The 14,792-nt window shown below is 36.7% G+C and overlaps 1 protein-coding gene across 1 annotated transcript in view; it reads right to left on the bottom strand.

The window, feature by feature from the left end:
- The window catches only part of LOC139764959 (uncharacterized), a 34,440-nt gene continuing 19,648 nt past the window's right edge, over positions 1-14,792 (bottom strand). The window contains exons 4-5 of the mRNA XM_071692017.1: positions 388-480; positions 1-143 (exon numbers count right to left, since the gene is read on the bottom strand). Coding sequence (XP_071548118.1) covers positions 1-143; positions 388-480 — 236 coding nt within the window. The remainder of the gene's footprint in view (positions 144-387; positions 481-14,792) is intronic.

Raw genomic sequence — 14,792 nt, 5'->3', positions numbered from 1 at the left:
TTACGTGTAGGGCGAAGGTCCATTGCTTGGCCACAGACTCTTCACGCCCAGAGACCTGGCTGCAGTCCAGCTAAGAATCCAACTAAGACCATGTGTTACACACTCAAGTGAACTTTCAGCACCAGAGGACATGAACTCCCTTGCTATTGTGAATTAGGATGTTTAGTTACAATTAGCATTTGTGTTAGGATGTATGCCACAGTATTTCTGATACGGTGAGTTGTCTTAGACTAATATCTAATATTAAGTAAACGTTCTTGGACCCTTGAACAATGATTATGTTAGTAGGGTTGCAACTAGTCAGATAGCAAGATTCTAGTCACCCCATGCTTACACATGTTTGATTGTAAGGTTATGTGTATCCATGTCATTCTATTTAGGTATTACATGTGAAAAGCTTATTGGCTTTTCCTTTGCCCACAGGAATGTGAGTAGTCAAAGTAAGTTTGTCAGTCCATTGGCCAGTTGGGTCATCAATGTCTGAGTTAAGGGGTTTTACTTAAACCATGGCTATGGGCCTCCATGGTAATCTCACTTGAACATCTACTATCAAATGATAATATCTAGTAAGTACTACTAGCAATAATAACGTAATAACGACAGTATCTTCTTGTATCTGTTTCGTATCTCTTTTTTTTTTCCCTATTTTTCGAACCCTTTGTATAATGCACCGAATCCTCCTCTCCTTACTCGAATCCAAGCCCCACAGATCTTTCCATAGTTTTCCCAGACGTTTCACATACCCTGGTTCAGTCCACTGACGGTATGTCGACCCCAGTTTATCTCAAAGTTCCAATTCACTCTTTTCCTTGCTCGTCTTTCACGTTCTTGCATGTTCAGACCCCGATCGTTCAAAATATCTTTCACTCTATCCTTCCACCTCCAATTTGGTCTCCCGCTTCTACTTGTTCCCTCCACCTCTGACACATATATCCTCTTTGTTAACCTTTCCTCAATCATTCTCTCCATATTCAAAAACCATTTAAACACACCCTCTTCTGCTCTCTCAACCACACTCTTTTCATTACACACGTCTTTCTTACTCTTTCATCACTTAATAAAACCACCTCACACCACATATTGTCCTCAAACATTCCGCACAACCCTATCTATGGCCAATGCCTCGCAACCATACGACATTATTGGAACTGCTGTTCCTTCAAGCAAACAGATTTTTGCTTTTAGAGATAAAGTTGCCTCTTTTCACACATACTTCATCGTTCCCAAAACTTTCATCCCCGTCTCCTACCCGAAGACTTACGCTTCTATGGTTCCATTCGCTGCTGAGTCCGCTCCCTGATATCTAAAACACTTCATTTCCTCCAGTTTTTCTCCATTCGAACTTACATCCCAATTAACTTGTCCCTCAACCCTACTGAACCTAATAACCTTGATCTTATATTCACTCTCAACTTTCTCCTTTACTAAGGGTGGAAGGCATGTGCACGAGTAGTCAACGATACAGCGTTGGTGGCTGATTCGAGTGAGATACTGCAGAAGCTGGTGATATATATATATATATATATATATATATATATATATATATATATATATATATATATATATATATATATATATATATATATATATATATATGTATAATGAGAGGCAAGTGCTTTAGGAGCAGCTGAGTGAACGTGTTGGCACCTTTGATGTACGAGACCGGGTTATAGTTATGGGTGATTTGAATGTAAAAGTGAGTAATGTGGCAGTTAAGGGTATAAGTGGCGTACATGGGGTGTTCAGTGCTGTAAATGGAAATGGTGAAGAGCTTGTAGAATTGTGTGCTGGAAAAGGACTGGTGATTGGGAATGCCTGGTTAAAAAAAAGAGATATACATAAGTGTACGTATGTAAGTAGGAGAGATGGTTAGAGAGCGTTATTCGACTACGTGTTAATGGATAGGCACGTGAAAGAGAAACTTTTGGATGTTACTGTGCTGAGAGGTGCAACTGGAGGGATGTCTGATCATTATCTTGTGGCGGCGAAGGTGAAGATTTGTAGAGGTTTTCAGAAAAGAGAGAATGTTGAGGTGAAGAAAGTGGTGAAAGTGAGCTTGGAAAGGAGATTTGTTTGAGGAAGTACCAGGAGAGATTGAGTGCAAAATGGAAAAAGGTGAGAGCAAATGATGTAAGGGGAGTGGGGGAAGAATGGGATGTATTTAGGGAAACAGTGATGGCTTAGGCAAGAGATACCTGTGGCATGAGAAAGGTGGGAGGTGGGCAGATTAGAAAGAGTAGTGAGTGGTGGGATGAAGAAGTAAGATTGTTAGTGAAAGAGAAGAGAGAGAGAGAGGCATTTCGACGACTTTCGCAGAGAAGTAGTGCGAATGACTGGGAGATATATAAAAGAAAGAGGCAGGAGATCAAGAGAAAGGTGTAAGAGGTTAAAATGAGGACAAATGAGAGGTGGGGTGAGAGAGTATCATTAGATTTTAGGGAGAATAAAGAGATGTTTTAGAAGGAGGTAAATAAAGTGCGTAAAACAAGAGAACAAATGGGAACATCGGTGAAGGGGGCTAAGGGGAGGTAATAACAAGTAATGGTGAAATGAGAAGGAGATGGAGTGAGTATTTTGAAAGTTTGTTGAATGTGTTAGATGATAGAGTGGCAGATATAGTGTGTTTTGTTCGAGGTGGTGTGCGAAGTGAGAGGGTCAGGGAGAATGGTTTGGTAAACAAAGAAGAGGTAGTGAAAACTTTGCGGAAGATGAAAGCTGGCAAGGCGGTGGATTTAGAAGGTATTGCTGTGGAATTTATCAAAAAAGTGGGTGACTGTGTTGTTGACTGGTTGGTGAGGATATTCAATGTATGTATGGTTCATGGTGAAGTGTCTGAGGATTGGCGGAATGCGTGCATAGTGCCATTGTACAAAGGCAAAGAGGATAAAGGGGAGTGCTCAAATTACAGAGGTATAAGTTTGTTGACTATTCCTGGGAGATTACATAGGAGGGTATTGACTGAGAGGGTAAAGGCATGTACAGACCATCAGACTGGGGAAGAGCAGTATGGTTTCAGAAGTGGAAAAGGATGTGTGGATCAGGTGTTTGCTTTGAAGAATGTATGTGAGAAATATTTAGAAAAACAGATGGAGTTGTTTGTAGCATATATGGATCTCAAGAAGGCATATGATAGAGTTGATAGAGATGCTCAGTGGAAGGTATTAAGAGTATATGGTGAGGGAGGTAAGTTGCTAATAGAATTGGGAGGTTTTTGTCGAGGATGTAAGGCATGTGTACGAGTAGGAAGAGAGGAAAGTGATTGGTTCCCACTGAATGTCTGTTAGTGGCAGGGGTGCGTGATGTCTCCATGGTTGTTTAATTTGCTTATGGATGGGGTTGTTAGGGATGTGAATGCAAGAGTTTTGGAGAGAGGGGCAAATATGCAGTCTGTTGTGGATGAGAGGACTTGGGAGGTGAGTCAGTTGTTGTCCGCTGGTGGCTAATTCGGGTGAGAAACTGCAGATGTTGGTGACTGAGTTAGGTAAAGTGTGTGAAAGAAAGGTGAGAGTAAATGTGAATAAGAGCAAAGTTATAGGCTTCAGTATCGTTGAGGTGCAAGTAAATTGGAAAGTAGGATTGATTGGAGAAAAACTGGAGGTAGTAAATTGTTTTACATGTCTGGGAGTGGATTTGGCAGCGGATGGAACCATGGAAGCGGACGTCAGTCACAGGGTGAGGGAGGGAGCGAAGGTTCTGGGAGCGTTGAAGAATGTGTCGAAGGCGAGAACGTTATCTCGGAGAGCAAAAATGGGTATGTTTGAAGGAATAGTGGTTCCAACAGTGTTATACGGTTGCGAGGCATGAGTTAGATAGGGTTCTGCGGAGGAGGGTGGACGAGTTGGAAATGAAATGAGTGGTTGAGCGAGCAGAAGAGGGTGTATTGAAATGGTTTGGTGACATGGAGAGAAAGAGCGAGGAAAGATTGACAAAGAGTCTATATGTGTCAGAGGTGGAGGGAACGAGGAGAAGTGGTAGACCAAATTGGAGGCGGAAGGATGGAGTGAAAAAGATTTTAAGTGATCGGGGCCTGAACATACAAGAGGGTGAAAGGCTTGCAAGGAATAGAGTGAATTGGAACGATGTGGTATACCGGAGTCGACGTGCTGTCAATGGATTGAACTAGGGCATGTGAAGCGTCTGGGCTAATCCCATGGAAAGTTTTGTGTGGCGGGTTGGCGACGAGAATGGATGAAAGTAGCAAGTATGGATATGTACATGTGTATATATGTATATGTCTGTGTATGCATTTGTATGTATACGTTGAAATGTAAAGGTATGTATATGTGCGTGTGTAGGCGTTTATGTATATACATGTGTATGTGGGTGGGTTGGGCCATTCTTTCGTCTGTTTCCTTGAGTTACCTCGCTAACGCGGGAGAGCGACAAAGTATAATAGATAAATGAATATTATATATATATATATATATATATATATATATATATATATATATATATATATATATATATATATATATATATATATATATATAAATATATAAGAAAGAAAACGAGAGGGGAGGATTTCCAGCCCCCCGCTCCCCCCCATTTTAGTCGCCTTCTACGACACGCAGGGAATACGTGGGAAGTATTCTTAATCCCCTATCCCCTATCCCCTCGTTTTTTTTTTTTTTTTCCAAAAGAAGGAACAGAGGGGGCCAGGTGAGGATATTCCAAAAAAGGCCCAGTCCTCTGTTCTTAACGCTACCTCGCTAACGCGGGAAATGGCGAATAGTTTAAAAGAAAGAATATATATATATGATACACACACACACACACACACACACACACACACACACACACACACACGAATACAATACTGATGAATGCACATTTTCATGGAACATATAACACCCCCCAAAAATCAAGATTCGAAGACAGGACCTGGATCGTGGTATACGAGAACTCTAATAGGTAGGCTATGATTGCCCCTAATAGTGAAATGACTATTCGATGAGCAACGGGGTCTACTCCAGATAAATCCCATCAGGCTCACATTACCAACAGTTAGCATTTTATAGAACCTTACTGTACAAACGCGGAGATGTATGTACACGAATATAGTGCATATGAACACCACTTTCATAGAACGCATAATACCATCCAAGAAGCCAGGATTCAAACCCAGGACCTTTTGCGTGGTAGACGGGAACTCTAAACGGCTAGGCTATGACCGCCTCTAACAGGAAATGACTATTCGATTACAAGTAATCGAATACCATTCGTCTCACATGCATAAACAACGGGGTCTACACCGGTCGAATCCCATCAGGCTCAAAGTACCAGGAGCTAGCATTTTACAGAACCATACTGTACAAACGCAGAGGTATATGAACAAGTATATGACAAGAATGTAGTGCATATGAACGTGCACTTTCATAGAATACATAATACCTTTCAACAGCCAGCACTCGAAGCCAGGAACTTTGCGTGGTATTCGGGAATGTAACAATTAGGCTATGATCGCCCAGGTATAAACCCATTGCTTATGGATGCGAGACGAAGGGTATTTGAATACTTGTAATCGAACAGTCATATCCTTATAATGGGCGATCATAACCTAACTATTAGCGTTCTCGTCTGCACTGAAATGTCCTGTGTTCGAGTCCAGGCAATTGGAAGGTACTGTGTATTCAATGAAAGTGCGCGTTCATATGCACTATATTCGGGTTCATATACCTCCACGTTTGTACTGTAAGGTTCTGTAAAATGCTAACCGCTGGTAACATGAGCCTGATGGGATTTGACCGATGTAGACCCTGTTTCTCATGAACGTGGGACAAAGGGTATTCGTTTACTTGTATCCTAATCGAATAGTAATTTCCGTATTAGGGGTGATCGTAGCCTTGCCGTTGGCACTCCCGTCTACTACGCAATAGGTCCTGGGTTCGAATTCTGGCAGTTGGAAGGTATCATGTGTTCTATGAAAGTGCATGTTCACATGCGATATCATATTATATTCGTGTTCATGTACCTCCGAGTCTGTACAGTAAGGTTCTGTGAAATGCTGACTGCTGGTAATATGAGCCAGATGGGATTTAACCGCTCTAGATACCGTTGCTCATGGATGTAAGACGAAAGGTATTCGAATAGTCATTTCCCTATTCGGGGCGATCATAGCCTAGTCGGTGCAGGTAAGGCACAACAAAGTAACGCTACAGTGTAATACACCGGAAGCATTCATCGAATCTAATACTGAAAAATATTGATTTTGAAAATATAAAGTTTACAAGCTTCGATATCAAAGCTTTATTTATTAACCTACCGGTGGAAGGAGCTACTGGTATCAAAAACAAACTATGTGGAATTAGTGTCTCTTGTGTGTAAGTCTTTGAGCATTTACGTTCATCGAGGAAGAGTACAGAAAGTACAGCGGCCTAGCCATGGCTTCCCATTTAGTGTTGGCGAAGTATGCCTATATAGAGAAACTTTGGAGATTGACAGTAACCACAAGTTCATGGCAAGGGGTGTCACATGGTACAATACGTGAATGACGCAATGATGATAGTTCTTAAGGAAACCAACAAGGACAGCAAATCAAGAATTGAGCGCAGATTTATAGTTTACAGAAGAAGAGAATGGAGAATTATCCCTCGTGGTTCCGGTAATATGGAGGTCTGACCAGGGTCCATAGTTCGCAGTGCATGATGAAAATACCAGTCAGAATGAGTCTGTTCACTTTATTTTGGCCTATAACGAAAGAACAAAGTCTTGAGTATTGATTGGTTCTTTTCACTGCAGATCAGATAATGCAGTGATGAGCGTATGGAGGGAGAGAATAGATATGTGAGACATTCGTTCAGAGTTGTGTTACCCTAAAGAATTGTTAATCAAACTCAAGAAGAAGGTTAATAGCGCAATGAATATGCGAAGAAGGAATGTTGAGCACAGAAGAGTGGCAAATGTGAGCTTTATCATTGCGCCTATTTCAAGGAAGGCCTCGAATGAAGATAGATACTTATAAAGGATGGAAATAAATGTTCTTCCCTCATCAGGGATGAAGTGAGGTGATGTATTAAAAGAAGTAAAAGTATTAACAACGACATCTTGATATACAGTACACCATGTTCTGGATGTCCGGCCATACACTATTGGGAAACAGGGCGACGTACGGCCAGAAGGATTGGCGGATATAAAGTTAATATTCGTCATTGCAGGATATCGAATACATTAGTTATCTACAAAGGTAAGCTTGGACACCTACCAAGGTGGCAGGAGGTTAAAGAAATTATTTTAAGGCCTATTCAGGCAAGTGAGCATAGCCTTGGAAGCAGCCTACATATGCACAGAAGAATTGATCAACAGTCGTGGGGGCTTTCTACGAGGAGACAGAACAGAGGTAAAAGTGGCGGTCACAGACAGAATGTTTGGGGACACACTGGGGGAAGTGTGGGAGGCGACCGACCGTAGGGAGGAGGGACGCGGTGCGGCGCGCGTCCGGCGAGGAACTCGCTGTTGAGGGGTTGTGCAGACGAGTAGCCTTGTGTCTTATAGGTCATTTGATGAAGACTTCTGCACAAGCGTAAACGTTAGAAGAATGACTTAAAAGCTCTCGTATGTGTTTTACTCACCATCCCATGTCGTAACGAACTGTTCACACACACACACACACACACACACACACACACACACACACACACACACAGGCAAGCATATATCACAGTGGAGGAAGCTATATCCCCAACATAAGGGAGATGGAATAGGAAGGAGGTTACAGCTGCTAACAGAAAGGTTAAGGACAACATTGGAGATGCGGCAGTCTTTATAATGTTGCAAAATACAAGTGCAAAGTGCGAGTACAACCAAAAGGAAGGACAAATATAACTGAAGTATGAAGCTGGGACCATCCACTGCAGTATCTTGCCCGGGTTACTCCGGCATCACATGACACATAATGTATCATTTTATCTCACATGACAATTGTATACACTGTTAACTCACATGATGTGGTTATTACGTACATTTCCTGGCTTATCATATTATCATTTAGGAGGAGTAACAAGAAACATCCAGTGTTATCTCTTGTATTATATTACCTTCCAAGATAGGAATAGAAAACATCCACTGTTATCTCTTGTATTATATTACCTTCCAAGATAGGAATAGAAAACATCCACTGTTATCTCTTGTATTATATTACCTTCCAAGATAGGAATAGAAAACATCCACTGTTATCTCTTGTATTATATTACCTTCCAAGATAGGAATAGAAAACATCCACTGTTATCTCTTGTATTATATTACCTTCCAAGATAGGAATAGAAAACATCCACTGTTATCTCTTGTATTATATTACCTTCCAAGATAGGAATAGAAAACATCCACTGTTATCTCTTGTATTATATTACCTTCCAAGATAGGAATAGAAAACATCCACTGTTATCTCTTGTATTATATTACCTTCCAAGATAGGAATAGAAAACATCCACTGTTATCTCTTGTATTATATTACCTTCCAAGATAGGAATAGAAAACATCCACTGTTATCTCTTGTATTATATTACCTTCCAAGATAGGAATAGAAAACATCCACTGTTATCTCTTGTATTATATTACCTTCCAAGATAGGAATAGAAAACATCCACTGTTATCTCTTGTATTATATTACCTTCCAAGATAGGAATAGAAAACATCCACTGTTATCTCTTGTATTATATTACCTTCCAAGATAGGAATAGAAAACATCCACTGTTATCTCTTGTATTATATTACCTTCCAAGATAGGAATAGAAAACATCCACTGTTATCTCTTGTATTATATTACCTTCCAAGATAGGAATAGAAAACATCCACTGTTATCTCTTGTATTATATTACCTTCCAAGATAGGAATAGAAAACATCCACTGTTATCTCTTGTATTATATTACCTTCCAAGATAGGAATAGAAAACATCCACTGTTATCTCTTGTATTATATTACCTTCCAAGATAGGAATAGAAAACATCCACTGTTATCTCTTGTATTATATTACCTTCCAAGATAGGAATAGAAAACATCCACTGTTATCTCTTGTATTATATTACCTTCCAAGATAGGAATAGAAAACATCCACTGTTATCTCTTGTATTATATTACCTTCCAAGATAGGAATAGAAAACATCCACTGTTATCTCTTGTATTATATTACCTTCCAAGATAGGAATAGAAAACATCCACTGTTATCTCTTGTATTATATTACCTTCCAAGATAGGAATAGAAAACATCCACTGTTATCTCTTGTATTATATTACCTTCCAAGATAGGAATAGAAAACATCCACTGTTATCTCTTGTATTATATTACCTTCCAAGATAGGAATAGAAAACATCCACTGTTATCTCTTGTATTATATTACCTTCCAAGATAGGAATAGAAAACATCCACTGTTATCTCTTGTATTATATTACCTTCCAAGATAGGAATAGAAAACATCCACTGTTATCTCTTGTATTATATTACCTTCCAAGATAGGAATAGAAAACATCCACTGTTATCTCTTGTATTATATTACCTTCCAAGATAGGAATAGAAAACATCCACTGTTATCTCTTGTATTATATTACCTTCCAAGATAGGAATAGAAAACATCCACTGTTATCTCTTGTATTATATTACCTTCCAAGATAGGAATAGAAAACATCCACTGTTATCTCTTGTATTATATTACCTTCCAAGATAGGAATAGAAAACATCCACTGTTATCTCTTGTATTATATTACCTTCCAAGATAGGAATAGAAAACATCCACTGTTATCTCTTGTATTATATTACCTTCCAAGATAGGAATAGAAAACATCCACTGTTATCTCTTGTATTATATTACCTTCCAAGATAGGAATAGAAAACATCCACTGTTATCTCTTGTATTATATTACCTTCCAAGATAGGAATAGAAAACATCCACTGTTATCTCTTGTATTATATTACCTTCCAAGATAGGAATAGAAAACATCCACTGTTATCTCTTGTATTATATTACCTTCCAAGATAGGAATAGAAAACATCCACTGTTATCTCTTGTATTATATTACCTTCCAAGATAGGAATAGAAAACATCCACTGTTATCTCTTGTATTATATTACCTTCCAAGATAGGAATAGAAAACATCCACTGTTATCTCTTGTATTATATTACCTTCCAAGATAGGAATAGAAAACATCCACTGTTATCTCTTGTATTATATTACCTTCCAAGATAGGAATAGAAAACATCCACTGTTATCTCTTGTATTATATTACCTTCCAAGATAGGAATAGAAAACATCCACTGTTATCTCTTGTATTATATTACCTTCCAAGATAGGAATAGAAAACATCCACTGTTATCTCTTGTATTATATTACCTTCCAAGATAGGAATAGAAAACATCCACTGTTATCTCTTGTATTATATTACCTTCCAAGATAGGAATAGAAAACATCCACTGTTATCTCTTGTATTATATTACCTTCCAAGATAGGAATAGAAAACATCCACTGTTATCTCTTGTATTATATTACCTTCCAAGATAGGAATAGAAAACATCCACTGTTATCTCTTGTATTATATTACCTTCCAAGATAGGAATAGAAAACATCCACTGTTATCTCTTGTATTATATTACCTTCCAAGATAGGAATAGAAAACATCCACTGTTATCTCTTGTATTATATTACCTTCCAAGATAGGAATAGAAAACATCCACTGTTATCTCTTGTATTATATTACCTTCCAAGATAGGAATAGAAAACATCCACTGTTATCTCTTGTATTATATTACCTTCCAAGATAGGAATAGAAAACATCCACTGTTATCTCTTGTATTATATTACCTTCCAAGATAGGAATAGAAAACATCCACTGTTATCTCTTGTATTATATTACCTTCCAAGATAGGAATAGAAAACATCCACTGTTATCTCTTGTATTATATTACCTTCCAAGATAGGAATAGAAAACATCCACTGTTATCTCTTGTATTATATTACCTTCCAAGATAGGAATAGAAAACATCCACTGTTATCTCTTGTATTATATTACCTTCCAAGATAGGAATAGAAAACATCCACTGTTATCTCTTGTATTATATTACCTTCCAAGATAGGAATAGAAAACATCCACTGTTATCTCTTGTATTATATTACCTTCCAAGATAGGAATAGAAAACATCCACTGTTATCTCTTGTATTATATTACCTTCCAAGATAGGAATAGAAAACATCCACTGTTATCTCTTGTATTATATTACCTTCCAAGATAGGAATAGAAAACATCCACTGTTATCTCTTGTATTATATTACCTTCCAAGATAGGAATAGAAAACATCCACTGTTATCTCTTGTATTATATTACCTTCCAAGATAGGAATAGAAAACATCCACTGTTATCTCTTGTATTATATTACCTTCCAAGATAGGAATAGAAAACATCCACTGTTATCTCTTGTATTATATTACCTTCCAAGATAGGAATAGAAAACATCCACTGTTATCTCTTGTATTATATTACCTTCCAAGATAGGAATAGAAAACATCCACTGTTATCTCTTGTATTATATTACCTTCCAAGATAGGAATAGAAAACATCCACTGTTATCTCTTGTATTATATTACCTTCCAAGATAGGAATAGAAAACATCCACTGTTATCTCTTGTATTATATTACCTTCCAAGATAGGAATAGAAAACATCCACTGTTATCTCTTGTATTATATTACCTTCCAAGATAGGAATAGAAAACATCCACTGTTATCTCTTGTATTATATTACCTTCCAAGATAGGAATAGAAAACATCCACTGTTATCTCTTGTATTATATTACCTTCCAAGATAGGAATAGAAAACATCCACTGTTATCTCTTGTATTATATTACCTTCCAAGATAGGAATAGAAAACATCCACTGTTATCTCTTGTATTATATTACCTTCCAAGATAGGAATAGAAAACATCCACTGTTATCTCTTGTATTATATTACCTTCCAAGATAGGAATAGAAAACATCCACTGTTATCTCTTGTATTATATTACCTTCCAAGATAGGAATAGAAAACATCCACTGTTATCTCTTGTATTATATTACCTTCCAAGATAGGAATAGAAAACATCCACTGTTATCTCTTGTATTATATTACCTTCCAAGATAGGAATAGAAAACATCCACTGTTATCTCTTGTATTATATTACCTTCCAAGATAGGAATAGAAAACATCCACTGTTATCTCTTGTATTATATTACCTTCCAAGATAGGAATAGAAAACATCCACTGTTATCTCTTGTATTATATTACCTTCCAAGATAGGAATAGAAAACATCCACTGTTATCTCTTGTATTATATTACCTTCCAAGATAGGAATAGAAAACATCCACTGTTATCTCTTGTATTATATTACCTTCCAAGATAGGAATAGAAAACATCCACTGTTATCTCTTGTATTATATTACCTTCCAAGATAGGAATAGAAAACATCCACTGTTATCTCTTGTATTATATTACCTTCCAAGATAGGAATAGAAAACATCCACTGTTATCTCTTGTATTATATTACCTTCCAAGATAGGAATAGAAAACATCCACTGTTATCTCTTGTATTATATTACCTTCCAAGATAGGAATAGAAAACATCCACTGTTATCTCTTGTATTATATTACCTTCCAAGATAGGAATAGAAAACATCCACTGTTATCTCTTGTATTATATTACCTTCCAAGATAGGAATAGAAAACATCCACTGTTATCTCTTGTATTATATTACCTTCCAAGATAGGAATAGAAAACATCCACTGTTATCTCTTGTATTATATTACCTTCCAAGATAGGAATAGAAAACATCCACTGTTATCTCTTGTATTATATTACCTTCCAAGATAGGAATAGAAAACATCCACTGTTATCTCTTGTATTATATTACCTTCCAAGATAGGAATAGAAAACATCCACTGTTATCTCTTGTATTATATTACCTTCCAAGATAGGAATAGAAAACATCCACTGTTATCTCTTGTATTATATTACCTTCCAAGATAGGAATAGAAAACATCCACTGTTATCTCTTGTATTATATTACCTTCCAAGATAGGAATAGAAAACATCCACTGTTATCTCTTGTATTATATTACCTTCCAAGATAGGAATAGAAAACATCCACTGTTATCTCTTGTATTATATTACCTTCCAAGATAGGAATAGAAAACATCCACTGTTATCTCTTGTATTATATTACCTTCCAAGATAGGAATAGAAAACATCCACTGTTATCTCTTGTATTATATTACCTTCCAAGATAGGAATAGAAAACATCCACTGTTATCTCTTGTATTATATTACCTTCCAAGATAGGAATAGAAAACATCCACTGTTATCTCTTGTATTATATTACCTTCCAAGATAGGAATAGAAAACATCCACTGTTATCTCTTGTATTATATTACCTTCCAAGATAGGAATAGAAAACATCCACTGTTATCTCTTGTATTATATTACCTTCCAAGATAGGAATAGAAAACATCCACTGTTATCTCTTGTATTATATTACCTTCCAAGATAGGAATAGAAAACATCCACTGTTATCTCTTGTATTATATTACCTTCCAAGATAGGAATAGAAAACATCCACTGTTATCTCTTGTATTATATTACCTTCCAAGATAGGAATAGAAAACATCCACTGTTATCTCTTGTATTATATTACCTTCCAAGATAGGAATAGAAAACATCCACTGTTATCTCTTGTATTATATTACCTTCCAAGATAGGAATAGAAAACATCCACTGTTATCTCTTGTATTATATTACCTTCCAAGATAGGAATAGAAAACATCCACTGTTATCTCTTGTATTATATTACCTTCCAAGATAGGAATAGAAAACATCCACTGTTATCTCTTGTATTATATTACCTTCCAAGATAGGAATAGAAAACATCCACTGTTATCTCTTGTATTATATTACCTTCCAAGATAGGAATAGAAAACATCCACTGTTATCTCTTGTATTATATTACCTTCCAAGATAGGAATAGAAAACATCCACTGTTATCTCTTGTATTATATTACCTTCCAAGATAGGAATAGAAAACATCCACTGTTATCTCTTGTATTATATTACCTTCCAAGATAGGAATAGAAAACATCCACTGTTATCTCTTGTATTATATTACCTTCCAAGATAGGAATAGAAAACATCCACTGTTATCTCTTGTATTATATTACCTTCCAAGATAGGAATAGAAAACATCCACTGTTATCTCTTGTATTATATTACCTTCCAAGATAGGAATAGAAAACATCCACTGTTATCTCTTGTATTATATTACCTTCCAAGATAGGAATAGAAAACATCCACTGTTATCTCTTGTATTATATTACCTTCCAAGATAGGAATAGAAAACATCCACTGTTATCTCTTGTATTATATTACCTTCCAAGATAGGAATAGAAAACATCCACTGTTATCTCTTGTATTATATTACCTTCCAAGATAGGAATAGAAAACATCCACTGTTATCTCTTGTATTATATTACCTTCCAAGATAGGAATAGAAAACATCCACTGTTATCTCTTGTATTATATTACCTTCCAAGATAGGAATAGAAAACATCCACTGTTATCTCTTGTATTATATTACCTTCCAAGATAGGAATAGAAAACATCCACTGTTATCTCTTGTATTATATTACCTTCCAAGATAGGAATAGAAAACATCCACTGTTATCTCTTGTATTATATTACCTTCCAAGATAGGAATAGAAAACATCCACTGTTATCTCTTGTATTATATTACCTTCCAAGATAGGAATAGAAAACATCCACTGTTATCTCTTGTATTATATTA

Source organism: Panulirus ornatus, chromosome 52 (assembly GCF_036320965.1).
Source record: "Panulirus ornatus isolate Po-2019 chromosome 52, ASM3632096v1, whole genome shotgun sequence".
Taxonomy (NCBI): Eukaryota; Metazoa; Arthropoda; class Malacostraca; order Decapoda; family Palinuridae; genus Panulirus; species Panulirus ornatus.
Note: the sequence above shows the minus strand (reverse complement) of the source record. Positions and strands in the feature narration are given on the sequence as shown.